The following is a 12,585-nucleotide window of genomic DNA, read 5'->3' on the forward strand; positions in this document are numbered from 1 at the left end:
CCTAGCTCGTCTGCGTAATCTCATAAACGCATTCTGAGCACACGGCACTGCTAACCAGACCCAATTACCCTTTGTGATCATCTAATTGGCCCTTTTTTGTTATGCTAATTCAAAGCAACTATCGCAGATTGTCTGTTTATGTATGCGTTTTCTGTTTGCTTCAGTATCCGTGCCAGCTGGTCATTGCACACGAGCGTCACATGCTCAGACATTCGGCATTTATGACTTGATTTCTCATTCTGCCCTCAGATGCTTTATCGGTCCCATTGGAAATGACAGTAAATAAACAGAATGCCTAGCAGCTCAGTGTGTGTGTGCGTGTGCTGGTGTTCATATGAATTGTTAAGGCCATCAGGCTGAGATCAGAAATGACTTGGAGCAATTAGCTTTAAGTGTTCATGGCCTTTAAAGTCAATGTGAAATCAAAATTGACTTTCCTTCCTAATGCGCATTCCTGGTCTTACGGTGTTGCTCCACCTCTGTAACGTCACATTTATGGAAGTAAAATAGGTTGCAAATGTTTTATGTTGAGTTTAAGTTTTCTAGATGAGCTAAACCCTACATTTCTCGTCTCTCTCGGCAGCATGAAATTTTCTTCCATTATGTCCTTCCGTTCTTGCTTGGGGCTATTAATGCATTTTCCCACATTATTGGCTTTCCTAAGGTGACATTGTGGCATATCATATGCAGGAGGCATTTGATAAGATGTCTGCTTTCTTTCCTTCTCCATCCCTCCATCTCCATCTCTCTCTCTCTCTCATTCAATAGTATTTGGTTACTCCACTCATTTGTTGACACTCCATCAGACAGTGTCACAGTCAGCACTTTAGAGCAGCGATGGTGCATTAAGAATCTTGCTGCCGGGCGCTCTTTTATTTGTTAGTATGCACCGCAGGGACAAAGCTTTTTTTATCTTCTCCTCTAGTCGCTTAAAGGAGTAGTTCACTATGTTGTTCCAATCTCATATGACTTTATTCTTCTGTGGAATGTAAAAGGAAGAATTTTGAAGGATGTACTTGTTGTTTTTTCCATGCAATTACAGTGAATGGGACTTTCAAGCGTCAAGATAGACACAAAAGAACTATAAAAGCATCAAAATATATTATAATATGTATATAATATAATAATAAACACTACCATTCAAAAGTCTGGATGCAGTAACAATTTTTTTTAAAGATATTAATACTTTCATACAGCAAGAACACAATACATTTATCAAAAATGACATCAAAGACTTTTATATTTAAAAAAAAAATATTTAAAATAAATGCTGTTCTTTTGAACTTTCAATTCATCAAAGAATCCTGAAAAATAAATAAATAAAAATAAAATAAATAAATATTAATCACCACAACGGTTTTAACCATTGAAAATAAAAATAAATGTTTCTTGAGCCCCAAACCAGCATATTAGAATGATTTCTGAAGGATCATGTGACACTGAAAATTATTAAATCAGTTATTTTAAATTGTAAAAATATTTTACAATATTATTGAAAAAAGAGACTTTAAGAAAAAAAAAATATCAGAATGTAATTTCTGGGTAAACTATCTCTTTAAGAAATTTGTATTATGTCATTCATCTCCCTTTCTCTTTTTTTTCTGTTCATTCCGATGTGTCAGCATTTTATTTGTCTTTGCTCTGCATTCTCCTATTCTAAAAAAACAACAACTTGTCACCCACTTAAACAACTCAGGCAAATCTCGTCCCAGGCAAGAAACTAAACCAAATGCTTACGGACCAGATTAACTCCTAAATAAATCCAAACTTTGGGCTTTGAAACATTTTTGGGGGATTTATGAAGCACCACTGGTGTTTATTTTCAATGGAAGGAGTGAGTCACGAATAAACAGTTTTATTATGTTACACTTCAAATCTGGACCACTGTATTTTGCCACTGAAATAACTCAATAAACATTCAGCAGAACTAGGTCAGAGATACGCAACGGAGCGTGCCTGCAGACACAAACTCCCCGTTTCTGAAGTGCATTGCGAGGGAGTCTGAGCTGCATGGGAAGTAGATGCTGTGAAGCCACCCTGAGAACAGGAAGTTCTCTGAGTTCAAGCCAATAATAGGTTCTGGGGTTGCATTGGGATGTGTTTAATGACAGCTTAGTGTGTGTGTGTGTGTGTGTTGTAGAAGAGGGAACAGTGTCATTTGACACTCAACTGAATTTGTGGCATCCGATAGTGTCAGTTGTACTACCCTTGATCTGTGGAGTGATAGTGAGCACAGCATGAGAGACCAATGAGGCACCGGGGGACTTCCATGTTCCTCTGTGTTGTATGTCTCTGAGCAGAGATCTACCCATGTGTTTTAGAAGTGTTGGAGCAACTCTGTTAACTTAACTTTATTTTTCAGTAGTTCAGTTCTTTTCAAAATAACATAGCTTTTTTTTAAACCAGTAGCAGTGTGTAGCTTTGTAAAAACTGTTCTATTTTATACATGAACTGCTTCTAAAATGATTCACCAATTAATTTAAGTTCTTGCACAGAATTGTCTACACCTCATTTTATAAAATATTTAGTTTATATGAATATTACGAATATTTAGTTAAATTCTCTGTTTTTGATTAATTAGGGTGTTTAGAGCTGTATTTAGTGTATAAATGTGTATATTATTCAGTGAATCTGAACCCTATTTGAATACTATTGGTGAACTGAATCAAAATAGAAATCTGCTTTAAATTATGTGTTTAAGTTAAAAGTCTTATAGATCTTCATTGTTTGATTTGGTCAGTTTTCCATTTATTTTTAAATATATTTGAAATAATTGTAAATTATTTATTTATTTATTTAATTTGATCTATTTGAGATTAATTTAATTTATTTATCTAATAATCTTTTTATTTAATTTTATTCATCTATTTATAATTTCATTTTACATTTTAAATAATTTGTATTTATCTTATTTATTTATTTGTAACTTATTTTTATCTGTTTATTAATTATATGTATCCATTTATTTATTCATAAATCCATTGATTAATTTCTAATAATTTATATTTTATCTATTTATTTTATTTCTATATAATATCTACTTATTATTCATTACTATTTAAAAGATATTGCCTCCTTAAATAGCTTCAAAATATAGCTTCAAAATATGTATATTTTTACATTTTAAATAATTTGTTTATCTGTTTATTTATTTTTATCTATTTATTTTCTCTATTTATTTAGCTATTTTTTAACAATTTTTTTTTTAATATTGCCCCCTTAAATAGCTTCAATGTATTTAGCTTTTTGTTAGTATCTTAAAATGTTTAACTGCTTTAAATTGTGGAACTTGTAGCTTGAGTTTGAGCAAAGCTTCAGTTTTCAGGTAGCTTTGTCGACACCGTGTGCTACTTTGTGTGCGGCGTGTGTGTTGATGGAGCTTTTTATCTTATGGAGTGGAAATGTTAGCATTTTCGCATGAATATCTTGACATTCCCATAACTGTCTTTGCCTTTTATCGCTTAGCAGACACGCTAGACTGATTGTACCGCTATTTCTGTCTGTCACTCTTTAACAGGTGCTGAAGGGCAGCAAAAAGCTCTCCATGTCAGTGCGTTCTGTGGGACGTATCCCGGGCGGTTATGTCACAAATCATGTCTACACCTGGGTGGATCCACAGGGGCGCAGCGTGACCCCACCCCCTGACCTGCTGACGGAGCATCGAAGCGCCACCCTGCGCAGGACCAACAGTCAGGGCAGAAGCCACATGCAGCTTCTGCAGGACGGCGATGAGAAGAAGGTGAAAGTTCACATCTAAATGCATGCTTTATGTTATAGCAATTGGTTTAATGTGTCTACATGATGCTTATGTAATGAAGGTATGATAAAATTCCAATTAAGATAGGAATATACACTACCATTAAAAGTTTGAGGTCAATAAGATTTTGATTAAAAATACAGTAAAAACTGTAATATTGTGAAATACCGTTAACATAACGGTTTCCTATTTTAAAAAGTTAATGGCAAAGCAAAATTTTCAGCATTTTCACCCCAGTCTGCACTGTCTAATATGCTGATTTGCTGTTCAATAAACATTTTTCATTATTACTGCTTTTTTTTTTTTTGTAAACCATACCATACATATTTTTCATGGTTCGATGATGAATATAAAGTAAAAATTAACATAATTTATTTTAAATGGAAGTCTTTTGTAACAATGTGAAAGTCTTTACTTTTACTTTTTAATTTAATGTATCCTTGCTGAATAAAAGTATTTCTATCATGAGAACACTCTGAAGATTTTAGCATGGTAATGGATATGACAATGTTAATGTATTTGGTCTTGGCGGAATAGATCTGTTACGCTGCTGCTGCTGCTGAATTGCTGCTGCTGTTGGTTATTGCTGTATTTGTAGATTATTGCTGCTGCTGCTGCAAGCAAGTACAGGAACTTGCTACTGACAATACATAAGCCGATATGGCGCTGTGAGCATTTAAGACATACTGCTGCTGCACAAATAGCATATAAAATAGCCCGTAGCAGATCTATACAGGTGGAGCTGGGGAAGGTGGAGGGTTTCAGAGAAACTCTTAAAGCGCGCTGCAATGCTCAAGCGAATGCTAATCAGCCATTTAAATGTAAAGCAGTAAGCTCATTGGCTGCGTATGCAACGGGAACCAATCAGCTTGTGACAAGTCGTTTAGTGCTAAGAATATCGTCAGTTGCGTTAAGGACCCATAGCCTGCGCCATCTAGAGTTTCATGACAGAACTTGGTATTTATTTCTTTTAAAAAATCTTACTGACCCCAAACTTGCTGAATAAAAGTATTTCTTTCTTTCAAAACAACAACAACAACAAATCTTACAGACCCCAAACCTTTGAACAGTATTGTATTTGTTCATGAAAATATAACAGAATTTTCTTGTAATAGTTTCTTGTTCATAAAGCAGTTTTGTCCCCAGAAAACAATGAACAAACAAATGAATAAAACCGCCATTCGCTCCAAGTGGGAGACAGTAACATAGCTATTGAGATACAGTATAGATGGGAAACTTCTGATAATTTGCATGCGCAAGAGTCTTCAAACACTCGAAGTTGCATTGTTTACAGCTTACCAGCTTCAATAAATGGATGTCGTTTTAAGTGCTCTGCTCCTGTATACTGTAGGTTGAGTGTAGAAATGAGTTTCCACTGGTGCGTAAGAGAGGTGCGGATGAAGAATTTGCCTTGTCTTTCATGAAACGCTGTCTATGCTGTTATTTCCCTAAACCAAAGCTCTTTACCTTATTTGTGCCAGCTGATGATAACCTCAATGCTGTCAAAGTGCGAGTGGTCCACTGCCCTTTTCTATAAGTCATCATTATCCACTGTCACACACACACATTTCTGGGCTAAAATATCTGTGATCATCTCCGCTAGCTAATGGGCAGTAGCGCTTTAAAACTAAGCCTGATTCGGTTTACTTGGGATTTTTTTCTGTTACTTCTGATAAGTTTTGTGCCCATTTCATTTGATTAGTTAAAAACACAGTATAGCGACAAGATGTGTGTGTGAATTAGAGTGTGTGTGTTTGATTTGCATTTTACACAAGTCTTTCTGGTAAACATACACAGTGTACTCTGCTGATAAACCCTTGACAGCGATGCATTTCCATTTAGAACAATACCGTCTATTAGGAGCAAATCCAAACCAGCGGATTAGTGTTTTGGGCTAGGTGTCTTTTTATCAGAGAATTATTGAATATGTATGAAACACTAAGAAGCAGCAAATACTATACTATAATAAAAGAGTCTGTTCCACAGTTAGTCTCCATCAGACCTGAACAAAACTAAGACGTCTGCAGTTGTAGGCAGGTGCTCTGTTATGAATTTTAAACAATATGAATTAACTATATAAATCAGTCAAGGGTGAGAAAAAAAATTTTTTTTTTGCACGTCATTATTTGTCTAAGGAACTGTGAGCACACACTGTTAGTCGGAAAAATTAAGCAATCAATCACTGTACATTGTCCATTTTGTCTCCTTTTAAATGTGAGAACCTTTTTCTGTCCGCTCCCCAAATAGCACTGTTCCTTACCTCTCTATAATGTTTTTTGTATTCTGTGCCAGAAATTGTTAAACCTACAGAGGCCTGTGTGTGTAAAGCAGCCTGTGTGAAGTATTTGGATGCTTAAGCCACATTTCAAAATGTCTGAATGTTATTGCATTAGATAAAATGTCAAACCAAGTGCATTTATTTGAAAATAAATAGAGCACAAATACCTGTGTTTAAGTGATATAGCAAAAAGATACACTACTGTGTTAGTTCAGAAGTCTCACCAAGCTCACCAAGGCTGCCTTCATTGGATTAAAAATGCAGCAAAACAGTAATATTGTGAAATATTTTTAAATAACTGGTTTCTATTTGAATATATTTAAAAAAGTAATTTATTCTTGTGATGGCAAAACTGAATTTATTAGCAGTCATTACTCCAGTCCTCAGTGTCACATGATCTTTCATAAATCATTCTAATATGCTGATTTGCTGCTCAAGAAACATTTTTATCACTTTTGAAAACAGTTGTGCTTAATATTTTTATGAAAACCGTGATAGCCTTTTTCTTTCCACTCCCCAATTTTGCCGTAGCACTGTTCCTCACCCCTCTGTAATTTCTTGTGTTCTCACCTGTGTGCCAGAATTTGACATTTGGGCGGCATTATGCTAATATTTCCACATAGTGACGTAGATATGTGGGGGCGTGTTAGAACGAGCCGTTTTAGGTAGGTGTGACTGACTCTTAACTTTTATAAAGAATATCTCTTTGGATTTGAGACTTTAGTCTTTGCAACTTTACAGATCTTCTTTATGCACCAAGAGCTTGTAACACTCCAAAGAGAAAGGAAAACTTGAAATCGCATCATATGACCCCTTTAAATGTGATTTATAGGGAGAGTTTTATGAGCTGTTCATCCAGGTGTAAATCTGCCAAGGTTATTGGAGAGCGCGAGCTCTTTCTCGGGCCTCGGGGCCGTTGGAAGTGAGCGCACTAGCGTAGCATGCCGACTTCATCAGTACTGCACAGTGCAGCAGAAATCTCCCTCGGTCTGCCCTGATTTACTACCCTGCTTGTTCAGTCTCACAACACGTTGAAGCAATTTGCTGGGTAATTCTGACAAATTCCTGGGTACCGAAACAAAAGTTGCGTAGAAAGCTCGGTTGGAAGCCAAAGACTATTTAGCCTCTAGCACGCTACTAAAGAAGAATAAAAATAAATAAACGGAGCCATTCATGAGAGAGACATTTATAAATGTTTGGCATTATGAACAGTGACACACACAAAACGGAGTATGGCCATATGCCACCTTGACCTTTCAGGGATGGCTAGTATAACCTTTAAGCAGCGTGCTAGTGGGCGACAGACGCTTTTGGTGGGTTCTTGTGTTTGGACGAGACGGCACACTGCTGCATTGAACTCCCAGAGTCCTCCAGTGACCCCGTCTGATTGACTCTGCAGGGATTCTATGATGCATTCTAATCACAGCACTATTGTTGCTTTTGTGTGCTGCACATTGAAGAGGTCGTGGGAGTCACATTGGTTCTTGTGCTGGTTCAGCAGAACTGTCGTTCGCTAAGGCGCATAGGTTGTTAGAGTCGAGAATTATAGTTGTAAGGCACAGTAATGGCTGCTCTATATTTGAGAGGTGAACAGCACATTGTGTTTGGTAAATATTTTAATTTCCTTGTCGCCGTAATGTCAGCGCTACATTTCAGTGACCTGTGTGTGTTTGTGTGTGTAAAGCAGCCTGTGTGTGGATGCTTAGCCCACACTTCAAAATGTCTGATTGTTATTGCATTAGATAAAATGTCAAACCAAGTGTATTTATTTGAAAGAAACAGAGTACAAAATATAGGCTACACTACTTTTCAAAAGTTCCCAAAGTGTTTTATGCTCAATAAGGCTGCATTTATTTGATCAAAACTACAGTAAAAACTGTAATGAAATTGTTTAATATTATTGCGGTTTAAAATAATTGATTTCTGTTTTAATATATTTTAGAATGCAATTTTTTGATTAATTAAAAAATACATTAACTTTATTCCTGTGATGGCAAAGCTGAATTTTCAACGATCTTCAGCATCACACGATCCTTAAGAAATCATTCTAATAATGCTAATTTGGTACTAAGGAAACATTTCTTATTATTTTCAGTGTTAAAAAAAAACAGTTGTGCTGTTTAATATTTTTAGTTGAAACCATAATACATTTATGTCGAAATCTTTTGTAACATAAATGTCTTTTAGTGTCACTTTTGATCAATATAATGCATTCTTTCTAAATAAAAGTGTTCACTTAGTCACCCCAGACTTTTGAACATAGTGTATATTGTTTAAAACACAGACAAAAAAATATCTTAAATGCATTTTTAGGTGTGTAATTTGTTCATTTGATTTAGCTATTAATCAGACAATCTCTGTCATCACAGGTAAACTTGGTTCTGGATGACGGCCGTTCTCTGGGTCTCATGATCCGCGGAGGGGCTGAATACTCTTTAGGTATCTACATCACAGGTGTGGACAGAGGGTCTGCAGCAGAGTGTGGAGGACTGAAGGTACAATTTATGCCTATTTCAACCCATATCCTTTCATTTGATCTGTTTTTAATTGCTTTTTGCTTAATTTGTCATACCGTGAACTCTAACTGTCTCTCTGTTGAGAGTATTTCACACTCCCTTCGTCTATCTTTCTCTCTCATTTCATGCATTAATTGTTCCACAACTCTTTGACATGTTAATTTTTATTTTTTCTTTCCAAATATTTGAGTTTTTTCTTTGTTGCTTTCGGTCTTTTGAATCAGGTATTGCCTACATTGTGAGCAGCAGCCAATTGGTCCGTGAGGAAAACAGCTTAGTAAACAGACTTCATAAGGTCTTTATGAAAATGCAAAATGGTTTCTGTTTTGGGGGAATATCTAATAATCATTAGCTCAGTGTAAAAACAAAAGAAGTCAGTGCAAAGTCAATGCCAAGATAAGCTGTTCTTTGCACACTGTCTGACAGGCATCTCACAAAGCTGCTGGTTTGTTGATTGATAAAACATGTTTGTATATTCTTTCCAAAGTGTCCAGCTGGTTTTACCTCTGCCTGCTTTGAAGTTAGCACTTCCGTCTAGTGAGTTTGTGCACGAATGAAGGAGAAAGAAATATTGGAGTCCACCATGAAGTGCCTGTGATTTTTCTCCAACTATTCTCCTGTTGATTAATATGCCCAGACATCCACGTTTATTCCATTGTTAATTTTTTTGCTGCAATTAGAAGTGAACGTCATTATTATGTGGTGTCAAGGAAAGTTTTAAGCTGGCAGTCTGCTTTGTGCCCAGCCTTTAGATTCATGATGGGATTGAGAGGAGAGTCTAAAGGGAGGGCGATCCAGATACGCTCATGGAGAGAGAGAGAGTTGGAGAGAGTATTGGATGTTTTATCTTCAGGCCATATATCTGTTCAGAAGAGAGATGAGAGATGGATTTCTGGGCAGTGGTTTGGCAGGAAGCTGTGTTTACAATGCCTCACTGCTGCTTTGGGAATCCACAAACATGAAAGCAGATTCACACAGATTTATCATGACACATATACTGTATGAAATTTAATACTGTGCATTAACATATATCAACAAAATTATAGCATTGTGTGTGTAATGTAGTCTACTTTTATGGTGTATTTTTGTCCTTTTTGACGCTTGACTGTTATGGTCGCTATGAACTGCCATTGTAAAATGAGCAGATAAGCCCCCATGAGTGTGAGCCACCACTTCAGAGTGAAAAAATAGCTTTCATCCAAATAGCCCGGCACTCAGAGTGATCGTGCTATTATAGTGTTAGCAGCAGATGAACCCCTGACCCCACACCCTAATATAGAAACACGCCAGTTTCAGTGCCAAGCAGAAAAACACAAACGCACAGATCAATGGAACCAGGAGGATGAACCATCTATTTCCTATCAGGTCCCATGAGATGGATGTATGGCCAGGGGGTCTGTAGAGAGGTTGCCTTCAATAGGTGCAGCCCCATATATACTAACCTGTGTGAAAAGAGGTATAAATTAGTATTGGCAACAAATCCCTTTTTGTTCAAAGCAGAAGTGATTCATCTTGGAATTACCGGACTTCATAAATATTAATGCTGTGTTCCATTTATTTGAGAAAGCCAGAATTTCTAACTGTGAGACTTTCAAATCAGAAATCATAAAGTGACTGCCAGTATGTGGCATTTTGATAGCAGAGACAGATTTTGGTGTTAGAATACTTTGTTATGGAATGTTGGGGAAGCTTCTCATGTCGAGCTCAAATTCTTTTAAATCAGAATAAATATCAGATGATAGAATGTATAGTTAGAGCAGATAGCGTTTATTTTATGGTTTTGGTTCTTCCCAGGGACTAAAATCTTTTGATTCAGTTCATTAAAAGGCCACAATTTAATTTGTTCAATTATTTGATTATTTAAAGTGGAAATACACTAAAAGCAGAGTCAAAAACATAAATAACAGCAACATTTAACACAATATTTTGGAATAAAAAGATGAATCAGTGAATCATTTTCATTTTCATTTGCATGTCCAAATGAACTGATTGACTGAAATGAATCATACTCTCACTGTTACGTATGAGAATAGTCTAGGAGAGCATGTTTGATTATTACTTTGGCTCACTCGACTGTAAAACTGTTTACAATACAGTCTGGCATTCACAATAGTAGTGCTGGGCGGTATACCGGCTCATACCGAATACCCGTGCTTATTTTTGTTATGATATGAATTTTTAAAATACCGCAATACCGGTGTATGTCGCTTAAACAACGTTCGGAACAACACTGTTTGAGAGGGGTCCCATTTCACTGTTGCACTGTGGTGAGGGAACAGCTGTATGTGTTACTAAGCGTGAAAGTTCAGAAACTGAAGCAGTAGAACTAATAGAACGTGATGACGCAGAAGAAGTCATCCACAATATCCACATTGAGCACCACAAATATCCACCGCCCCCTGCCATCAGCTCCCGCGTCTCACACACACGAGCGCGACTTTAGCTGATTTTTTCCATAGAATACTCATACTGACAAACCTATCGACTTTTTTGGATAAGCCTTAGCTATGGTTCAGTTGGAAGATTTCTCCAGTGCTGTCCAGCGAACGCGAGGTCTGACTTTCCCGGATAAGTGTCACCTCTCTCGGCGTCTGTTCTGTGCAGTGAGCGGCAGAGAAGCAGCGCATTCAGTTGGCCGCACCACAGCCGACTCGTCAATAAATGAGTACAAAACAGAGTTTCCTAGCACCTGTCACTTACTGATTGTTTGGAATGATAAATATGAGCGTAGTTCGTCTGTTAATATCACATGCACTTTTTTGTTTGTTGTTTTTTTAGTTTGTTACTCAGACGCAGGCAGTCCGCTGCATGAGACAAAAAAGTAATATAGCCAAAACAACCGCATAGCCGCTCTTTAGTGTAGATGCATGTTGATTTTATCAGACGATGCCGCGATTATAAATGAGAGTGACTCCTGGTTAACATGTATTAAAAAGGGTCGTGTTTAGTCACTATTTAGTGTGGTATTTTTTGACAATATTCACTCATCGTGACAGTAAAATAGGGCATTCTAAGTCAATATATTGCAGTATTTCCTCTCTCAATCAGTAGAAAATATGGTTAACACCCGGTCATGCATGAAAAAAAAAATACCGTCATGTACCATGAAACTGGTATTATTTTGAAAAATAACGTGATATAAATTTTTGGTCATACCGCCCAGCACTACACAACAGCAATATAGCATTTTGTGACACCCATTCTTATTGGAAGAATTAGCTTGTTACATTTTGAAAAGAGCTGCTGAAAAATGTCCAAGCCTGCGTTCATTTCTTTCTTCTGTAGAACGCAAAATAAGATATTTTGAAAAATGTCTCTGAAAAGTGATCTTTGTCTATATTGAACAATACAAGTCAATGGGTTCCAATATTGTTTGGACTCCAACTTCTTCAAAATATATTTGTTTATTCCACGCTCCCATAGAGGAATGTGCTTATCACACTCAGGACAGTCGTGATGGATGAATTTAGTCATATCTCTGAAATGATTATGACGGCAGTAGCACTTTCTTCCTCAGGCAACACCTGCACTTGTTTGCAAACAGTATCTGTTGTCTTATCTCACTCCTTGCCTTTATCTTTATCTCCAGCCCTGGGGTTTAGGAGGTTGAACCCGAAATGTAGAATGTTAGAGGTCTTCGAGGCAGATGCAGCTCGTAGAGGTTTAATTGGATGGAATAATGTGCTTGCACACTGAGCGGTATCTCAGCCTCTGTGTCACAGAGCACAAAACCCCTACTGACCCCTGAAAAGCTGGAGTTAATCAGGGTATATTCACTGAAGCCGCAGCCTCTGTTTCTGTTTTTGTCTTCCTCCTATCTTGAAAGTGCTTTTCTGCAGTGTTGTTCTTTAATTTTTATGTATATGACTTAATGTCTGTGCTTGCTCTATTGTAGTCTCACTTTGGGCTGCTCTTCTATAAATGTACTAAATGGATAATGAGCAATACAATTAAGGCACTTTTTGGCTGCAGGATGGTAAGAGACTTACTGGGAGCGGTATTGTAGTTTGTAACAGTCAAATTACTAAAACCAT

At 36.8% G+C, this 12,585-nt stretch overlaps 1 protein-coding gene across 1 annotated transcript in view; it reads left to right on the forward strand.

Annotated features, from left to right (window-relative positions):
* LOC107548774 (whirlin-like) overlaps nt 1-12,585 on the forward strand; it is a 78,853-nt gene that overhangs the window by 41,482 nt on the left and 24,786 nt on the right. The window contains exons 2-3 of the mRNA XM_016229580.1: nt 3,518-3,739; nt 8,405-8,530. Coding sequence (XP_016085066.1) covers nt 3,518-3,739; nt 8,405-8,530 — 348 coding nt within the window. The remainder of the gene's footprint in view (nt 1-3,517; nt 3,740-8,404; nt 8,531-12,585) is intronic.

This window comes from Sinocyclocheilus grahami, unplaced genomic scaffold, assembly GCF_001515645.1.
Source record: "Sinocyclocheilus grahami isolate Dianchi unplaced genomic scaffold, SAMN03320097.WGS_v1.1 scaffold355.1, whole genome shotgun sequence".
Classification (NCBI taxonomy): domain Eukaryota; kingdom Metazoa; phylum Chordata; class Actinopteri; order Cypriniformes; family Cyprinidae; genus Sinocyclocheilus; species Sinocyclocheilus grahami.